Source organism: Phascolarctos cinereus, unplaced genomic scaffold (genome assembly GCF_003287225.1).
Source record: "Phascolarctos cinereus isolate Bilbo 61053 unplaced genomic scaffold, phaCin_HiC Scaffold_5;HRSCAF=322, whole genome shotgun sequence".
NCBI lineage: Eukaryota > Metazoa > Chordata > Mammalia > Diprotodontia > Phascolarctidae > Phascolarctos > Phascolarctos cinereus.
The window spans coordinates 149365604-149387502 of NW_027555958.1; the positions used below are offsets into that span (position 1 = coordinate 149365604).

A 21899-nucleotide genomic window follows, 5' to 3' on the forward strand; every position below is an offset into this window, starting at 1 on the left:
TTCAAGGATGGTCTTCATTGGGTTTTCTTCAAGTAAAGTACACCTGTTCCTCTGAGCAAGGAGATTTGGCAGTGAGCTTGGGTAACATATGTACTTTATAGATCCTTAATTTTTGTCAGTTTGGGTACTCCATCCATCCATCTAATAAATGCTAGATGGTCATCAAGAGTTGCTGTAGCCAAAAAAAAAAAAAGATTTGTATGAGGAAAAAATTCACACTACAGCCAGTCTGGTGTTTTAATTCAATCCGTCAAGTTATATGTCTAGCATAGAATTTGCATTCTTTTGGGGGAGCAATATATAATCAAATTTAATATTTTAAAATAAATACAACATAATTTTGAGTGAAAAGGTAGAAAATCCAACAACCAAGCAAATCAGGAAAGGTCTCTTATAGGAAGTGGTACTTGGACTGAAACTTGAAGGGGGAAGCTAGGAACTTCTGGAAAAAAAGACTAGAAGGGAGCACATTCTAAACATGGGCAACAAGACCCCTTGTGCCAAAGGGCAGGAGATTGAATATCATGTACAGGAAATTATAAATGTTGGCTTTTTTTTTCCTTTTCTTTTTGCCTAAAAATGAAGCAGTCAATAGTGGGAATGAACCAGTTTGGCTGAAATCCAGAGTACATTAGAGAAAGTAATATGAAATTTGCTTAGAAAGATGTGTTAGACCCAAATTGTGTTGGGCTTTAAATACCAGAGGATTTTTTTTTTTCGCTTTTTGCTAGGCAGTTGGGGTTAAGTGACTTGCCCAGGGCCCAGGGTCACACAGCTAGTACGTGTTCTGTGTTGTGTCTGAGACCACATTTGAACTCAGGTCCTCCTGACTTCAAGGCTGGAGCTATATCCACTGCACCACCTAGCTGCCCTAATAGCAGAGGATTTTATATTTTATCTGACAACAAAGTTTCCCTGTCTTCAAGGAGCACTTACTGAACTGGATTATGTTAGTATATAATAAGCTAACTTTTTTTTTTAGTACATATGTTCATTGACTCTTTTAAATAAGTCACCCAAAAAAAACATGTTGAGTAAATTAAAAAAAACAAAACAGTGTGGATTGTAACTTCCTCATTCTTTTTCTCATGTTTGATCCTTAATCCCATGTCCCTTACTTTTTTATCAGGGATGTGAGGTTTTTAAAATTTGTGTAGTTTAAATATTTAACCATTATATGTATGTTCAGGTTTTTTTCGGGGGGAGGTATTCATGGGTTTTACTGTGTTTTTTCCAGTTGTTGTTGTTTTTTAAAGGCATTTGGGCTTAAGTGACTTGCCCAGACTCACACAGCTACTAAGTGTCAAGTGTTTGGTCTGAGGTCGGATTTGAATTCAGGTCCTCCTGACTTCAGGGCCAGTACTCTGTCCACTGCACCACCTAGCTGCCCCTCAGTAGTTTTTAAAGAAAGAATGATATTTGTTATATGTGACAGTTCTTGAGGGGTGGGGGAAGAAAGGGACACTGGAAGAAATGTTAGTTATGTAAAAGAACATAATAGATCAATAAATTTTTTTAATTATAAATTTAGATAACTTTAGTGTACAGACTCCAGTGTAGGCTCCGCCACTTTTTTTTTATCAGATCATTTCAATTCTCAAGGCTTCATTTTGTTCATCAGTAAAATGAGTTAGTTGCATCAGATGATTTCTAAGATCTATTACAATTTTAAAATTTCAAGATTATAGATTCTAACTAATGCATGCCAGTGATAGGGACATTTATTTTGAGGCCAGACTGGGCAGTTGTATTCTACTTTGTGTCTGTCTTTTCTCTCTCTATTCAGATAGCCAACACTGTGGTTCAGACCTTCATTGCTACTTACCTGGACCATAGCAGTAGCTCCTAATTAGTCTTACTTCCTCATCTCTCACCGCTATAAGCCATCCTCCACAGCTACCTTAGGCCCAGATCTGACCATGTCATTTCTCCTGCTCAGAAATGATCTGTGGCTCCCAATTACCTCTAGGATAAAACCTCCTCTTTGGGGTATTAAAAACCCTACAAAAGCTGGTTCCAACCTACCTTTCTAGATATATCACACATGAGTCCCCTTCATGCCCATTCTACAATCAACTGCAAACTGGCCCCCTAGCTGTTCTTCACAGCACTATTGTAGTTCCTATCTCCATGCCTTTGTACCAGCTTTCCCCCCAGTCTGGATACATTCTCTCCTTCCTCTTAGAATCCCTCCTTTCCTTCAAAGTTCTGCTCAAATGCCCTCCTACATAAGGTCTTTCCTGCTCCCTTTATCTTCTAGTGCTTCCCCCAATTTGTGTATACAGATTTTGTACGTAAACACACACACACACACACACACACACACACACACACACACATTGTCTCTCCAGATACAGCGTAAAACAAGGGCCTAGCACCTAACACAGTAGTTAAATTTGTTGGCTGAATTTGTCTTTGTGTTGGCAGGTTGCTATCTCTGAAAATCTTCCTCTTCATTCCTAAAGGTTGAAATGTATAAAAGAATAGTAACCATCCTGAAATTTTCAAGTTTTCCCATATTACTTTTTTTTAAGTAAGCTGTGTAGCTCCAGTTTTCTATAAGTCTAAAACCAAACATCTTCTGATTTACTCAGATTGAGTCTATTTAGAAAAAGATATTCTCAATACAATGAAACTAACCAAGGCTGCAGTTGAATTAATATAATCAAATAGCAATGATACAGGAATATTTTTATACCTCATACAGTACTTAATGGCATGAGCTTCAGTGACACTTTTCCTCCCCAAATCTGACTTAAATAAAACTTTAAGTATAGCCTATAATTAATGTTCTTTTTCAGAGTTTGCATTTTTTTTCCCTTTCATAGAGCTTACATAGAAGTGCCGCCATATCTTCATCACAATGGACATTTGCCATACCTTTGAGGTATGGTTGATTTTTTCCAAGTCTAGCCTCTATTGAAAGGTTTCCAGTGGGGTTTAAATCAGATGAATTCCTAGGACATTTCAATCTATTTATCTATATCTCTTGGATATAGATATTCTTAACCTTTGATGACATTCATGGTGAAAGGTCATGGTCATCTTGCAGTATTGTGTCCCTATTTGGGAATTTGTATTGCAGTTATTTACTGGAGTTCACCTCCTCAGAGGGATAAGAATTCCAAGCTCACTCTAAGAAAAAAATCCACCCACCCCTAATTTTTTTTGAGCAGATTTTTTACTGCCTGATGGCCGTGCCTCTGTCTTATTGGCTCACTTGTACTTCTTCTGACAACAGTTTTAATATTATTATTTGATATTTAAGATTGCCTTTTACTAAAATCAGTCCTCTAATCTTTTTATTATCTTGCCATGCATAACAATAGTTTTGTGAATTTTTGTTTTCTCCATATCAAAAATTAGAAACATTTTTTATTTTATTTTTTATTTATTTTTATTCATTTTATTCTCAGTGTTCTTCCAACTTTAGGAAACCTCTACCACGCTGTAGAGCAGAGATGTCAAACTCTGGGCCAGAAAAATCCCAAGTCTTTCAAGCAGATTAAAATGTAATTGCGAGATGTTTAACAAAATTAATAAAAATACAGTCCAACTTTGATAATGTTAACCTGTGATTTTCTAACTTGATATGTGGCTCATAATGAACATTTCTGTTTGAGTTTCTATTTGTACCACTGATGTAGAGGGATCAGTAACAACCCCTTCAGAGGTCAGTTGCATTTAAAAGTCTTTGCTTTTCTAGGGATTCCAGATTTATGGAGATTAGTCTGTTTTACAGCAACAGTTCCTCAGTTCTTGACATTTTTAAAAATTTGTTTCAACTGCATTTCCTTTGCACTTTAGCTTGACTGATCTAGTTTCATGGTGGACTTGAATAATCCTAGAAACACTTGTCCTTCCCAAACTGGCAGCCTCTGTAGTATTGCTAACACTCTGAAATGTGTTCTTTAAAAGCTTTAAAAAAACTTTTACAAGTTGATATGGAGTAATTGCTATTCTTAAAAATGATAGAATTAAATACAACAGAGAGCAGTGAAACACATTTGTATGGCATGAAGTCTCATGCTCAGCTGACATAGAACCAGAAGTCATTTTAATCTGGTCTCATCTGGTCAAAGTCAGACATTCTGGGTAAACCAGTCAGTGCTACCACAGTATTACTATCACAGAATAACCATATCCAAATCATCCCTTGTCCCAAATAATTGACACAAACTATAGCTTTGAAAATATACTTTTTCACAAAATGAAAATAGTACTTGTTTTCAAATGACCAAAGTCTTCCAGAGTCACTAATGTTCATAACATTGCTTTCTTCAACAGATGGAAAATGGTTGATCATTATGTTAGCCGTGTCCGTGGAAATCTCCAGATGTTAGAACAGCTGGATCTGATTGGGAAAACCAGTGAAATGGCCAGGCTTTTTGGGATTCAGTTCTTACATGTTCTGACCAGGGGTTCACAGGTAAGATGAAAAAATGTCTGTAAATTTTTTAGATATGTTTAACTCATTAAATGTTCTATTTCCTCTTTTTTAAAAAGTCAGCAAGCATTTATTTTATTAAATCAAGTTAATAAGCATTTATTAAGTGTCTGCTGTGTGTTAGGCATTATACTCAGCACTTAAGAAATTTCATTAAGATGACTTGATTATTAACTTGTAAAATTACACGAGGAAAATTTATACTAGAAATTTTTCATCTAGGTTGATTTCCTGGTGAACCAAATTTGGTAATTTTATGTCCATCCTAAATCCGATAGGCTATTTTTAAAGTTACCACAACTAATTCATGTGAATAGGGGATTATGAATAAACCTTCAGTATCACACATGACTGAGCCACTAATGGCCTGGAAACACCTGAGCCAAAAGTGATGAGAAAATTGCAACGTTGTGAATTTTACTTTTTTTCATATTTATACATTTTGAAGTTTTGACACAACATAAATATCCTTTTAAAAAAATCAAAATAGCAAATTCCACTGCAAATATCTTTAAAATAGTATCTCAAAATAAAATGTGGAACAGCAGAACCCACAAAGGGATGGAGTGAAATAGTTTTCCAGTCCAAGACAACTTAGATGGTTGGCAGGAAAAGTTTGTTGCACTGGGGTGAGAGAGGAGCACAGTCCAGTACAGACCACATCAGCACAGACCAGGCCCCAGCAAACCAGGAGCAGGGCCTGGGAGTGGGTGCTTCTGGAGTTCTCAGCCCACAGATGGTAAGGGAGTCTAACAGCTGGTCAGAAGGAGATTACAGTGGTCCCTTCATTGGCACTGGTTACATTGACCATACTGTGACCATACAGGGTCACAGTCTCAGGTGACAGTTCCAAGGTGAGGAGGAGCTCTACCATACCAGAGCTTGCAGCCACAGGGAGCAGGAACCCTGATTATGGTTATAGGACAGAAAAGAGTGTGTATTCCTCACAGACAATAGCACAGACGAAGAGAGTAGTAAACCCACCTCTCCTAGATCATACCCCCTTGGAAGAACCAAAAACTTATAGGTCCCCAAGAATTATCTCTGAAAACAGGTACACCAAAATCCTGAAGCTTGGGACAGTGCCCCCTGCACTCTGGATACAGAGCTCCACTTTAACATGGAGTTAAGAGTCCAGAAATAGGCTGGGAAAATGAGCAAACAATAGGAAAAAAAATTCTTACTGTAAAAAAATTACTGTGGTGACAAGGAAGATCAAAACCCACAACTAGAAATAGACAACAAAGACAAAACTACTGCATCCAAAGTATCAAAGAAAAATATTATTTGGTCTCAGGCCGTGGAAGGGCTCAAAAAGAATTTTGAAAATCAAGAGAAGTAGAGGAAAAGTTGGGAAGTCAAACTGGCTCTAGGATAAAACATTAGTTCTTCTGTTTAGCTTTTAAAGTCCTACACTACCTTGCCCTTCCCATTGAACATTACTGCTACACTTTGCAATCCATCCAAACTGCTTTTCTCTCAGTTCTCATTCACAACACTCCATCTCCCATCTCCGTGTACCTGTAATTCATTCCCTCCTTAATTTCACCTCTCAGTCCCTCTCTTCTTTAATGCACAGTTCAGGGATCTTTCAGATAAAGCCATTCCTGATCCTCCTCAACTTTGGTGCCCTCCATACCAAACTGCCTTATATTTAATTATTTTTACACATGTTTGTATCTCTTCATTTTACTTTTATGCTGTGCATATTTCTTATGTACTCATGGTTTCCATTTGAGGTAAATTTCTTGTCAGTAGGAATTGTTTCATTCTTTGTACTTGTGTCCCCAGCACCCAGGGCAGGGCCTGTTACAAAGTAGGTACTTAATAATTATTTGTTGATTGACTGATGTACATAGTAGGTGTTTGGCAAATGTTGTTTAATTAAAGGATGGAATATGACAAATGTTTGTTAAATCAGAGTGACAAAATGTGTTTAAATGCTTTCTTCCTCCCACAGTACCGTGTAGAATCAATGATGCTACGTATTGCTAAACCAATGAACTATATCCCTGTGACTCCCAGTGTTCAGCAGAGAGCCCAAATGAGAGCTCCACAGTGTATTCCCCTAATAATGGAACCGGAATCTCGTTTCTACAGCAACTCTGTTCTTGTACTGGATTTCCAGTCTTTATATCCTTCCATTGTAATTGCATATAACTACTGTTTTTCCACCTGTCTTGGACATGTGGAAAACTTAGGAAAGTAAGTTTACTCTATTTAAAATTATTTTCTGTGTATCTAAAATTGATAGACTTCCCCTGAACATTCCTCATACTTGAAGTTTTGACTGTTCTTTATATACAAAACTAGTAGGTTGTAAGAAATCTAATCCATTTATTTTGTTCGTATTATCAACTGAAGATTTGAGTTCAAGTCTTGCCTTTGACACATCCTGGCTATGTGACCATGAGTAAGACACTTGACCTTTCAGGGACTTTAAATTAAAGATGACTAATCAGTCTGCATCATTAGAGGGAATTTCTACACCAGGAATTCTCCAGTTGATGAAGTCACAACTAAAACTAAAATGAAAATGTCCTACAGTTGATGTAAATCACTACTACATGGTCATTTCAGCTATAGGGACTGTTATCTCTCAGGAAGGTAAACTGAAAGTTTCACCCTACATGTAGGGGAACTTAGATCTTATTGGTTTTAACATAATCTTAGATTTTATTTTAACCAGATATTTTCTAAGACTTAGAAAAATTTAACTATAATATGTTCTACTAATTCTTCTAAAATAAAATTTGTAATGTGATCAAATTGTACCATTCAACATATCCATAAATATTGTCTTCATTTGCCAAGCAATATTGTCTCTTTCAATAGTACAGTTATTATGTATTTGAGAGTTACTGCTTTGTTAGGTAATGATCTTTATCCTTAAAAAAAAAAGCATCTGTGGAAGTATTAATGGCATTTTATCCAGTTTATTTGAAAATTCTAGAATAAGGCATTTAAGAAGTTATATGCAGTCTTTTTTTTAGTATTTAATATGAAAAAGTATAGTTAGTATTTCAGATTCTCTATATAAAATGTCTTTAAATTAATGATTTATGAAGAAAACAGAATCTTTTATTGAGTTGAAGTTGAATATTTTTAATGTATGAACTTCAGTGTAGATTTTTGCCCATTAGTGTTAGATGTGGGTCATAAGAAATGCTTCAATTAATAAAGTTTAAATATTCAAAATTTTTATTATTAGTAGGCTTTTCATATGTACTCACTGGTAAACTGCGTTAGTATTTGAATACAATTGAAAAAACATTTCTAGTAGAATTAATGATAGAACCTTTAAATTATTGATTATAATTGTGATATGAGTACTCTTGTTTTATGTTTTGATTTTTTTTTTCAGGTTTGATGAATTTAAATTTGGCTGTACATCTCTAAGAGTACCTCCAGATTTACTTTACCAAATTAGGCATGATATCACAGTGTCACCAAATGGAGTGGCTTTTGTCAAGGTAATTTTGGCATGTAAATAAAAATTCTTTTCCATAACTAAATTGATGTAAAGCTCATGTACAGATGTTGTTGAATTATATGAAAAACAGAAACACAAGGGTTGAACTGGGTGTTGTGTCTCAGCAAGGGCCAGGACAAGTCTGAAGTCTAAGACTCTCCTAAATTCAGCAGTAACTTTAAAATAGCCACCTAAAAAGGAGCTCTTTTTTTTCCTATATTGTAACACTAAATTTCACATGTGTAGTGAATAGATTTTTCAAAAGCTAGATTTGTTCCTTGCAGTGGAAAGTAATAATTTATGGATTCAACTCTAAATTGATGTATCATTGTCCTGTACTACAATCCAATGTATTTATACACATACAAAATGGTACTTGTTAAGTTATAAAAGATGAGCATAATATTATTTAATGTCAATCCTACCACTTTTTTCTTATAATTTAAATTAAAAATTACCTTGGAATTATTTGGTTTTTTATTTGTTGTAAGCTTAAAAGTACAAATCACTCTTAGAATAGACATTTTTCCATATAGTAAATAGAATGAGAGATTTGAGAAATGGAACTTGTTCATGAGACCCTGTGTGCCTCTTCAGCAAATGATTAGAGAGTAGGTACCATTAGCCCTAGGATTTATTCTACTTTACTTCATACCAAGCTTTGTTCCCCCCTCATTGAATCATAAGGTTATTGGTTTTAAAACTGGGCTAGAAGATTAGATGTCATCTGGCCCAGCTCCATCCAGTTCAATTCAGTTTTAAAAAGTGCCTACTGTGAGCAGTGCACAGGTAAAATTTAGGAATGTGAGGCCTCAAGAGGCCAAGTCAGCTCCCAAGGCCATGTGAGTTGTTAGAGGTGAACCAGGCCCAGAAGGGAGCTTCATTCAATGAAACAATGAAGTGAGAGCATCCTAAAATCAGTGACATAGGTTAAGCATAAGTAATTCTTATGTGTTAAGTAATCCCTTACATTTTTTAGTACTGCAAGTTACCAAAAGAGTTTGTGGTGTGTATTTTCTTAGGGACTTTCAAGGAGAGAATTACCTGAATTGGTTTAAATGGGATCTACTTATAAGTAAACAAGTCCATTCCTTTAAAAATCTCTCCTACTGAAGTTTTGTTCTGTACAGCATTTATAAGAATATAACATACTGCCTCTTTCTAACAGCATTTTTAAAAGCTTGCACCTGTAATTTGACCCAATGTAGACTTTTTATAAAAAAGTAAAAAATGAGCAATTTTATAAATCTGAAACCATTTTCCTGTGCCTTTAGTTTGAATGGTTAAAACTAACATGCATTACTTTGCACGTGTTTCTCTTAAATTTCATCCTCACCATTAATATTGTTTTGTGTTTTTCATTCCTTCTGGAGTTTTCATAAATTCTCCCTAGTCTTGACTAATTCAAATGATTTTTTGGCATCAGCAAATTTTGTCACCTCACTATTCATCCCCTCTTCCAGATTGCTAATAAATATAGGCCGGAGGGGATGGCTTAGTGATCTAAGCATCAGATTTGAAATACCTAGAGTCCCTGGAACTGCAGGTTTGAATGTCAGCAGAGTCAACCCAGCTCTTCATTCTTCCAAGGTAGATAAATGGTGTTCCATGCAGATCACTGTGTGGGATCATTAGAATGAGACCTTAAAAACTGAGGTTTGGCACAAGTGGTATAGATCCCATGGTGCTTTAAGAAAGAGTGGGGGTTTTCCCAAAATTCTTGAATAAAACTACCCCTTGCCCTTATTAAAATATATGTAAACTATTGCAAAATATATATAAACTATTGAAGCCAGTTTCCACCCCCTTGGAGGCTGCTTCATTGTTCGTAATATTATTAAGTACATTTTATGTATACTTGTAGACACCTTTAAGGACAAAGTCCCCTTCAAAAAGAAGTATAATGTAATTATTTTATATTGAACACTACTGGTCTTGCAGCCACTGTACTGTGGCCCATATTTCCAATTCAAGAGCATTGGCCATATATTATACTTTGTATTTTCTATTTAATTATTTAAACCATTGCAGTGTAAGGTATTTAAATTTTTTTTTCTTTTAAAATAGCCTTCAGTCAGGAAAGGGGTACTGCCAAGAATGCTGGAAGAAATTTTAAAGACTAGGTTCATGGTGAAGCAATCTATGAAAGCATACAAGCAGGACAGAGCTCTTTCACGAATGCTCAATGCACGTCAGCTGGGGGACTCAAACTTATAGCAAATGTCACATTTGGTTATACATCTGCTAACTATTCTGGGAGAATGCCATGCATGGAGGTAAGTGAGGCAGAAATATAGCCCCTTTTCCCAATGAAACAGTCTGTAAAGCAGCTTTTGTGGCTGAAAGAGTTGTATTCACTGTGGTTTTCGTGATTTTTTTTTTGTTTTGGAGGACATAGGGCTGTAGGAGTAAGAAAAGATACACATGTTCTGGAAGCAGGAGGCCAAGACCCTTCCTCAGGGTGTCCTTAGACTAATTCCACAGTTTCCTATTTTTCTTCCTTGTTTCCCTCTTTTTTAGTATATCTGGGAACACTATGAGTGAGAGTTTGCCGGTAAGAGCCTGGGTGGCAAGGTGCCACAAGGTGGCAGAATCAACACAAAGGCAATTGCCACTCTTTGATCCTGTTCCTGAATCATACTTAGACTTGGCGAAGCAATTGGCATGTTTCTGGTGGCTACAAATGCTTCGTAACACTGTAGGTTTACACTTAGGTCTTTGAAATCCAAACGTCATTAACAGGTTTGATGCTAGCATCTCACCACATGTAAAGATATAAAATTACTTGAAACCCTGTAAGTCTGGTTATCTGTACTAAACTTTTGGTAGATATAAATTGTAAACTAAATCAAGTAGCAATTTCAAAGAACACTTATACAAATCTAAACTCTATTCAGACCTCAAAAAATTTTACAAAAGAATTTAAGAAATGAAAGAATTACTCAACACGTTCTAAATCCTTACAAAACATGTAATTAAATTTATGCCCTTGCATGGCATCTTCAACTGGGATGCAACTTCAATCTTTGTTACTGTATTTAATATTTTTATTATGAACAATTTGAAAACAACCTTTAAAATATTATTCATGATAGCAATTCTCAACTTCTGAAATCAGTCTAATTTAAATTTTATTGTAAAAGGACAAAGGCTTTCCTTGTGTGAATTTTGAAATATTGTACAGAATTATATTGTAAAGTTTGATTTACATGTTGCAGCCTTTTTAAAAAAATATTCCATTGAAAAGTGCAAAAGAAATGTTTCTTCGCTGTATATAATCATGCAACTTTTCTCATATCTCAGGTTTAATGAGTGTTACAACTGGAACGGCAAAATTATATATTTCCCTTGATTTACTTATCATTGAAGCCTCATTATTGTGTTTTAATTAGAATGTTTCCAAGGTACAATGTCATTTTTAATGTTAAGCCCTGTCATAATCATTAAAGTTAACATTCATTAGTACTAACAATGTGCCAGGATGCATATGTAGCATAGGCTTAAACACTAACAATCTAAATCTAATATTTCTGTGTACATTTTTCAGCATACTAAATTTGCATGATTATATCCCTTATGAAAAGACACTTCTGACATTAAAATGTCTTTTAAAAAGTGCAGAAGTAACCAACTCCTATCACCTATTTTTCAATTTCAGCATTATCTTTATCTAAGATTAGTAGAAATTATCATGGAATGCCAGGGAAAGTAATCTTTTCAAAAATTCCCTTATTTATTTTGCAAAAAGAACAACAGACTATGCTAGCTATACCACTAATCAGCCAACCTTGTAACCTTTAAACAAGTCATTTTATCTTTCTTTCCTTGTCTGTTAAAAGAGAATCAAGTTACTTGATCTCCAAGGTCTCTCTCAACTCTTAGGATTCAATAAAAGTGTTTCATGGAGGGTAGTGAATCATATTCTCAGACATATTCAGGTATCCTATAATTGTCCTAGGTTTGAATAAAAATACAAAAGCTGTGGTGTGGAGAGATTCCGATTTGAATGAAGTTACATCTTTAAATATATTACTTTGAAAAGTTCCTGTATATTACATTCATTGTACTACAATTAAATTTTACAATTTATGTAACAAATTTTTTTCTAATATTATGGGAATGCCCATCTGGCTAAATAGTAAGGTATTCAAATATAATTACATATAAGATTAAGTCATTGAGAACAATAAGGAAAGTTCATTTTTCCAAGTATGCTGTGTTAAGAGAGGTAAAAAGTACAAACCTTTATATTTAGCTGAACTTGATAGTTTGTTCTTTGAAGCCCTTAGAAGAAAGATGCTTACATAAACATGTTTCTTTATTGCTGATATCACCTATTAACCTTTGATCCAATAAATCTACTGTTTTATAAATATTAATTTTTTGAACCAGATTGTACTAAGAGAATTAACTCTTCTTTTTATGTTGAGGTGAACTAACTGGGGTGTTTCTTTCAGGTTACAAGGGTATTGACATTGAGTCACTAGCACTAAAACCAGTCAATTTAGCACATCTCCAAATGTGAAGCTTTTGCTTCTTTTCGTATCTATCCCATGGATCACATGCTTGTCTCCTTCCGTACAAAGGGCATAGGTGGCCCTAGCATGGGAGCAAAAGCCAAGAATCCCAGCCCATCAGCCATCTGGGCCCCCCTTTGCAGCAAAGGAGTTCTGGAACCTGGTAGCTACTGGAAGAATGGGAAAGTAGAACATGACTATAAGGTTAAATAGAGGTTTCTATTTTCAATTTTTTTAAATGCAAAGTGATTAGGATATTTCATCCAGTGATACAATAGGTCAAAGTAGCCTTTATACGTGCACTCCCTGGTCCATTAAGTTTACATCCCTGATTTTTCTCCAAAATAAGGCCTGGATAAGGGGAAAAGAAGTCTTCTTTTGGGACACCTGCAGATTGGAATGGGTTAACTGGCATTCACATGATGCCAGACTCACTTGATAGGAATTCCTTTTTGTGAACTCACCAGTTCACATGAGCAAAAGCAAGGCTTTTTGACTGTCAGAGTGACTAGGCACATTAACAGCACTGCTGTCCCCACGCCATCAGTCAGTAAACATTTATTGAACACCTGCTTTGTGACCAGGCACTTTGCTAAGTGCTAGCAATACAAGAGGTAAAAGCCCTTTCCCTCAAGGAACTCATCATCTATTTGGGGAGACAACAAGCAAACATATATAAAATCAAGTTACATATTGGATAAATAAATAGGAAATAATTAAGAGAGGGAAAGACGCTAGAATTAAGAGAGGTTGGAAAAGCTTCCTCCAGAAGATGGGATTTTAATTAGGACTTAAAGAAAGCCAGTGAAATCAGTAGGCAAAAATGAGGAGGAAGAGCATTTCAGGCATAGAAAACATCCAAAGAAAGTGCTCAGAGCTGAGGAATGGAGTATCTTGTTCATGGAACAGCCAGGAGCTCTGTGTGATTGGATCAAAGGCTACATGGCAGGGAATAAGGTGTAAGACAACCAGAAAGGTAGGAGCTAGGTAGGTTATAAAGGGCTTTGAATGCCAAAGGAATTTGTATTTGATCCTGGGGGTGATAGGGAGCCACTGGAGTTCACTGAGTAGGAGGGTGACATGACTGGACCTGAACTTTGGGAAAATCACTTTAGTGGCTAATGGAGAATGGATTGAAGTGGGGAGAGACTTGAGGTAGGCAGACCCACCGACAGCTATTGCCATAATCCAGGTATGATGTGATGAAGGCCTGCCCCAGAGTGATGGCCAGTGAGAGAAGGGGGAATATTTGAGAATTATTGCAAAGGTGTAATTGACAGACTTTGGCAACAGATTGGATATGGGGACTGAGAGGTAGTGAGGAGTTGAGGGTTGCACATAGTTTGTGAGCCTGAGGGATTGAGAGGCTGGTGATGCCCTTCACCATACCAGGGAGGGTAGGAAGAGGGGAGGGTTTAGGGGAAAAGATAATGAGTTCCACTTGGAACATGTTGGGTTTAAGATTCCTACTGGACATTCAGTTCAAGATGTTTGAAAGTCAGCTGGAGATGCAAAATGGAGGTCAGTAGAGAGTTTGGGGCAGGGTAGATAGATTTAAGAGTCACTGGCATAGAGATGGTAACTAAATCCATGGGAGCTGATGAGATCACCAAAAGTAGTAGTGTAGAGGGAGAAGAACAGAGGGCCTAGGAAAGAACCCTGGAGGGACACTATGGTTAGAGGTCATGATCTGGATAAGGATCTAGCAAAAGAGCCTAAGATGGAACAAATGGGTAGGAGGAGAACTAAGAGAGAGTGGTCCCCTGAAAACCTAAAAAGAAGAGAATATCAAGGAGGAGAGAGTTATCAAGTGTCAAAGGCTGCAGAGAGGTCCAAGAGAATGGGAATTGAGACAAGGCCATTGGGTTTATCAACTAAAAGATCATTAGTAACTTTGGAGAGAGCAGTTTTGTTGGGATGATAAGGTTGGAAGGCAGAATGGAAGGAGTTAAGAAAATAAGAGGAAAATGGAGGCGTCTATTGTAAATGATCTTTCTGAGTAAAAAAAGAGCCAAAGAGATACAGGACATGCCACCTTCCAGGAAAAAACATGTAATATTTTTTACCAGTTCTTTAAGGAAATTACTGACAGGAGCATAAACAAGAGCATGTGATCTCACGCTGACAAGCTTCTACCTACCCTACTCTATGCAGCTGCCTCCCAACTTCTTCTGCGGCCTAAACAATAAAGGTTATATGAGGTTCCTAGATTTTCCAAGAAGTTTTAAAATTTCTCTTTATACTGAGTGTCACAACAAATGTGTAATTCTAGCACTAGTTTATTATGGCTTCAAGCAAAAGTTTCATCACACACATAATTTAAAAAACCATTTGACTTGATTCAGAATTTTAATTGGCTCTGCTTTGTTTTACCATTGCCTGTGTGCTTATTTCTGCCTGATCATATTATTTCACAGATCACTAGCGTGTGTTAGTAGCTAACAAACTCAGATGTCGTCCCATGAACTTAGGTCTCCTTAAAAGTAATGAGAAAGAGGAAGTAGAAAATAAAGGTGAATTTTGCTGATTTTCCTTTTCAGGCCTACTGAGGGATTTTCATTCATTGGACTTTCCTTGAATCCTTGTGTGTACTGAGCATATAGAACAGTACTTATTCCCATGCCCATTGTATACACATGGACATACAAATGTCTATTAAACTTTTCACAAGTGTGCAGTGGGTAATGTACAACCAAAATAAGCATGAAGCTGCAAAGAATTAATATAAAAGCTTTAACAAGGGAGATTAATTTCTTGTCCCATTTTACACACACAGTTTTATACAAAATTATAGTTAGAATATGAACAAAAGAAGGCATATGTTTCTGTATATGCATGCATATCCCCAGATCAGTACAATATGGATTTTACCTAGTTTCTTATAACTTCTGTATGAACAGCGCTGTAATAATAACAGCTCTTTCATCTCCTTTTGTACTGCAAGGTGCTTTTTTTTTTTTTGGAAGGAGGTCAGGAGCTATGATTCTATCAAGTGTGGCAATTCTCATGTGGCAAATCTCTACTTAATGCAGATTATCAGCTTATCTAAACATATTCCCAGAAAGTCGTGCATGAGGTACTGAGAAGTCAAGTGGCTTGTCTGTGGTCACACTGCTAGCTTGTCAGATGTAGGATTTGAGTGACTCCAAGACCATTCCTCTAGCCATACACCTGTGCTGCTAATTCAGCTTTTTTTCATTACATAATGCTTCATAACTTATGAAGGAATATTAATAACTTTTAGGGAGATTTTCATCAACAGAAGTTAACATAAAAGGAATTTCTGTTTACAAGTGAGCATTTTTTTTAAGTCACTGATTCCTAAGTATTAGGATTAGTTGAAGTTTTATTATGTGTTCTTTTGTACTTTGCTGATAGGATATCTTTCTGGTGAGCAATTCTTAAGTTTGTTTCATCATCCAAGTAGATTGTTATCTCCTCAAGAATAGAGAGTGTGTGTTGGGTTTTTTTTTTTGTATGTCTGCCCAGAGCACTTAAAATGGTACTCTGTACACAGAAATTCATTAATTGTATGTTGATTGACTGAACTGACCTTTGGTTAATTAAATTAAAATAGTCTTTGAAAACTGATTTTATCCATTTGTTTTTCAGCATGCTAGATCTCAACCTTTAGTAAGGTGATGATAAATGAAAGGGATTTGCATCCCTTTTATTAATTTTTAAAAGATTTGAAAACAAATGTTTGCTTTTTCTCTTTGCTCTCCATCTAGATGTTTATCTTTATCCTTCAACCCAAATTTTACTTCCCCATCAAGTATATGATGTTCTTTACTATGTAGTTATAAACTTGCTTGTTGATTTTATTTTAGTGTTTGTTCCCTTTAGTCCACATCCTCTAGTTTGTCTTAGACTGTAAGCTCCTAGAGAGCATTTTGGATAGGTAGGTGACATAGGGCACAGGAAGATTCATCTTCCTGAGTTCAAATCTGGCCTCAGACACTAGCTCTGTGACCCTGGGCAGGTCACTTAACCCTGTTTGTCTCCATTTCCTCATCTGTAAAATGAGCTAGTGAAAGAAATCACAAGCCACTCCAGTATCTTTGCCAAGAAAACCCCAAATGGGATCACAAAGAGTAGGACATGACTGGAAACAACTGAACAGCAAAAGAGAGGGCATTTTATATAGTGCCCAGCACAGTGACAGATTTAAATGCTTTTAGGTGGTGGTAAAATATCTTGTCTGTAGCTATATCACTGAGGTACTGTCAAGATTATAGATATCGATATGGATATATAAGAGAGTTTAGGAACCATAGATAATAAGTACAGTAAATGTTTATGTATAAGTTAGATATCATTGTTACTTATAAAATAGAATTCTGTTCATTTATAATATATATTTTTCTCTTTTATCTAATTGTGCTGAATGAGGAAAGTTTTTTGGTTCATTTTTCAGCTGTTTTTAAAGCACTTAAATTTGGCTTGTCTTTCAAGATGCCAATGACTTATACTAAAGTTATTTTAACCGATTGTCCCAATATATTTGCATTTTCAGGTTGGTGATAGTATTGTTCACAAAGCTAGAGAAACCTTGGAACGAGCTATAAAACTGGTGAATGATACAAAGAAATGGGGTGCAAGAGTTGTTTATGGTGATACTGACAGGTAATGATTTATTAAAATAAATTTTTTAAAGTAGTCATGTGTTTGAAATGATTTATAGGTAGGTCTTCCTGAAAGTAGCAACCTATCAAAGTCAATTCCAGCCCTAATAATCCTGTGATAGGGATTGGTCTCTTTTGTAATTTGTCAGGGATCATTTTATCATTTGGCAAAATAGGGTTAGTAGGACATGGGTCATGACACGAAGTTAACCTACAAAATTCAGTCCTGAGCTGGCCCCCCACTAAAATTTTATCACTGAGTGAGTGATAGCAAAGAGCCCTCTCTTCCTGTTGGTTATAGAGACGTGAAGAATGATACCACCTAGTTTTTCATCCATAATCAGAACACATTTTTATGCTATTTTTAAAGTAATGTGAAGATACGATAAATCAGTAAGAAAAGCTAGAAATTCCTATATGTACCATGTTTATTCATGTAATGGTCATACTTTTTTATGTTGTTTTGTTAGGCTAAAATAAAATTACAATCATTTTGCACATACAGCTACATTAAGGAGTAATATGCTATCCCTTGATGTCTCTGCCCCTCATTTAGCAAGGCATGTGCTTTGAATTGTTTTTTTCAGTAATGGTAATAGATTTACAATAATCAGTTGCCATTTTAATGATGCCGCGTATGGGCTTTAGACTTAGATGTTTTTCTGGAACCAGTAAGAGGTATGATGGGATCACTCACATACACTATGCATAGGAACAGATTTTTTTTCTTCCAAGTTCAGGAACCCCCCCCCCAACTATTCCTGTAAATGCTACATAACAATCTTTCTCTGAATCTGTCTCTTCCAAAACCCAATCTCTTGTTCAGGTAATAATTATCCATAAATATTAAATGCCCACAGGAAGCTGCTTCTTAAAAGAATCATTTTATAATGTGAATAATTCCCCTATTTTTTTCTGTATTTCTAAATTATGTGTTCAGCTCAGTATATAGGCAGTGGGATTAAGTGACTTGCCCAGGGTCACACAGCTAGTGTTCTGTGTCTGGGGCCGGATTTGAACTCAGGACCTCCTGAATCCAGGGCCAGTGCTCTATCCACTGCACCACCTAGCTACCCCACCAAATTTTCTTAGAGCTTAAAATGTATATTATCACCTTTCATCCAAGTCATTAATAACAAGGTTAAAGAGAGGGCAGCTAGATGGCACAGTGGATAGAGTTCTGGCCTTGGAGTTAGAAGGATCTGAGTTCAAATCCAGTCTTGGACACGTGACACTTACTAGCTGTGTGACCCTAGGCAAGTCATTTAACCCCAATTGCCTCACCAAAAAGCCAAAAAAAAAAGGTTAAAGAGAACAAGACCAAACATATGTCCCTGGACCACTCCCCTGCAGACTTCATCCAAGTTGATATCAGACCAGTATTGACTATTTTTTGGATCTGGCCATTCAGCTATGTTCCACAACTACCTATTGCTTAGCTCAAATTTGTGTAGCCAGAATTCAAATAGAAACTGGAAATGGGCTGTATATTAACTTGTAAAACCAGATATTAACATCGTCTATATTCTGTTCTGTTTTTATGTATTTCATTAAATATTTCCCGGTATATTTTCGTCTGTTTGGGGCTGCATGTTTGACGTTTCTGATTTAGCCCTCATTTCTCCATCTTTTCCCAAAACAACCTGAGAAACTTTGTCAAATACTTTGTTAAATAATCTAGGTAGGCTTTATCTAGAATGTTATCCAAGTGTGCCAGTTTTAGAAATCCTGTGAAGAAAGGAAATGAGTTTAGTCTGATACAACCAGCGTTCTTTTCAAAGGTACTATGATGTCAGTCACTTACACTGCTGCCACTTACTCTGGACCATGAATTAAAGAGACGATTAAAGAAAGAACTGGTGAGGAGCCAAGAGACTAGTAACTTTTGAAGATACATACCTGGTCAAATGAGAAGAGAGTATGTTCCTTCACATCAAAAATTCCTTGCTTTTATCTTTGCTTCTGAGCGCTCATCTAGGAGAGTTTCTCTGAGCACCATCTTGAGCATTATTAACAATGAGTAGGAAGGCAGGGCAGGACATAGTACTCTGAGCCAGCTCTTTGTGCACATGTCAGAGGGGCAGCAGTGGTGCTAGCCCCAAGACAGCAGCCTGAAACGCCCCCCAAAGAGGGAGCACTGAAGAGTCACTCCAGGGTGTAGGCACAGTGGCAGTGTCTTTGGTAACGATGGCCATGGCAGGTGGAAAAGATAAAAGGCAGCCTGACTGAGTTGGGAGACAGAACATTCCACAACATTAAACAGCCAAAGAGGCTAAACCAGATCATCTTTCCAGTCAGCCATAATGACATGTTCTGCAAGGACATGCTGGAAGTTGATGAACTAGCAAAACTTGCTTATTTCAAAGATACTCCAGTGCAGTAGTGGGTGCAGTTTTCTGTAGGGTGGTTCATTCACAGAATCAAAAGAGGCTTTACATCATGATGTCTGGCACCTTACCAAAGGCTAGGAGGTGGAGCTAAACTGTTGAATCGTGTCTTAAACCTCTGGGGAAAAGATGGCACTTTTGACAACATCTGGCTGCATGTCCAAATCAGCAGTGAGTCTAGAACTGACTTCTATAGGAAATTTGGTGTTGAGATTACTTCAATGAAGAAAAATATTAAAAGAGGATAGAACCAGTTCCTTCTCTGTGCCAGAATTCAGATGTGCAAAAGTGCAAAAGACTAACAACTGAGCACATTGCAAATGAATTTTCTCGAACTTGCTTCTCACCAAGTAAAGGAGAGGCCCTTTGACTTCTCTTTCCTTGCCCTTCTAGAAGCTTTTTTCCCTGAATGCTATTTCCCTTCCTCTCTTTTGTTTCCTTCCCTCCAAAATTGTAATACTAATTCTTCAGACTGTAAAATGAATCATATTTGGTTTTGGTTTTTTTTTGCATGGGAGAGGGTTGTTAGGGTAGAGTAAATAAAAGCATGGAAAAACTATTTATCTTTTTATTTTCACAACTGGAAGGGACAGGTGGCCCTGAAAAAAATCAGATGTCTCAATTTCAGGTTTAATTCTGAGTATTTTTATGTCCTCCTTTCAGTGTAAAGGGCAAATATTAAAAATTATTTTTCTTCCCCCCCCAAAAAAAAAAAGAAACTGGGGGTTTGTGATGTTTGGGATTTAAAATAAAATCTAGGGGATACTTCACTCCCTGAAACATGGCTTTACACTCCACCTTTCAACCCTTCTGAGATTTTCAGGTATATGGAGCATTGTCAATGTAGTAAATACTAAGCAGGCGAGACCTCTTATATAAACCTGAATCCAGGTATTTGAGCCTTTATTGGACTGCTCATCATTCTATTAAAAGTATTTGAAGTGGGCTTAGGTGATGATTTGTGCATCTATCAGCCTTTTTTTTTCCTTAAAATTTGATCAGCTCATGCAAATTCCTAACCCTGTGGCCAGTTGAATATGAGGTACAGGACAAAGAATATGTGCAAATAATTGTTCTGAGAATTATATCAAAGGGATCTTATGCTTACCAATAACCTACCAGGAAACATCTCAAATTTGCTTATGCCATATGCCTGCCTGGTTTTCATTAAACACATTTCTATTCCTGACCATTATTCTCCCAGAAGCTATTAATAATACAAGTGTCACTGTGACTCCCTCTGCCCATTGAACTGGTTTTATATCATATTATTTTATGGCCTCTTAAAAGAAAATATTGACTAATTGACTAATACATAACTTTTTGCTAACCAAGAGCTATAGTAAATAGGTCCATGAAAATGAGAGGTGCACATGATTTCATGCTTCCTCTCATGATTCTACCTCCTGTATAATTTTAATTTTCAGAGTTGCCAATATTGATACCTAATACAGATGTTATTATTTAGACTTGGAGACATAAAACATAGGGTTTGAAATGTCTTTTGTTCTTAAGGATTCAATTGAATTATAGTATTTTTGTCCTCTTATGTAGTTTTGGTGCATTTGAAGAGATGACAGATTGCACAGGTCCCTTGTCACACAATTTCATAGGCATCTTAATTTTCAAGAGATACTGTATGAAATCACAACTTTCTTTATCTAGGATCACCTTGGGTTTCATAATTAGAGACTACCAAAGAGGGAGGTCTTTAATGAGTGAATCTAGTGATTCTAGTCATTGAACACACTGGATATCTACAGATTAGACTACAACAAGTTAAAGTTAAGCTGTGTCTAAGAGAAGAGGCACTAATTTTCATGTGCCAGATAAAGTTCAGATTGTGGTTCCTTAAATTTAAAAAAAACTGTGTTTGAGATAAAAACATATTTAGATTAGAGAATTTTCAGATTTTTTGTAAGCTTTCCCAAGCCAGTATAGGTTATATGTATCTGACTAATCTGAGACCAATTTTTACTCCCATTTCTGAAACTATTTGCATTGATCCATCATTACTCCTATGTGTCCCTTCAAAGTGATTATTGTAACCTATGTCACAGACTAGCTGCCTCATTATGAACAACTGCAAGTACAATTTATATAAGAGAAAAGAAAAAAAGCTCAAGAGTATATAGGTAGCCTATTGCAGGAAAGGACATACTATTGTGGGGAGGGGTTCCCCACATTACCATAAGGTTGAATCTGAAAGCTCTCATACCAGAAATTTTTGAGAGAATATGAAGGGCAGTAATGGTCATGAAACTGATAGCAAGCTTGCCCTTTGAGGAAGGGAAGAATTTGAAAGAGAAAAGAAAATGAAGAATATTCCTTGAGTCTCATTGAGGTCAATTGGATACTGAAATATATTGTCCACTGTGGATTTATTTTGGTATGTAGTAAAAGGTCTTTACCTCTGGTGTTTTCTTTTGGGAAAAGAGGAATCTCCTTAAC

General features: G+C 36.3%; 1 protein-coding gene across 1 annotated transcript in view; it reads left to right on the forward strand.

Moving 5' to 3' along the window:
* Nucleotides 1-21899, forward strand: part of REV3L (REV3 like, DNA directed polymerase zeta catalytic subunit) — a 253112-nt gene that overhangs the window by 208765 nt on the left and 22448 nt on the right. The window contains 6 exon segments of the mRNA XM_021008089.2: nt 4288-4429; nt 6408-6652; nt 7812-7920; nt 9987-10118; nt 10121-10195; nt 16953-17062. Of these exon segments, the coding sequence (XP_020863748.1) occupies nt 4288-4429; nt 6408-6652; nt 7812-7920; nt 9987-10118; nt 10121-10195; nt 16953-17062 (813 nt within the window).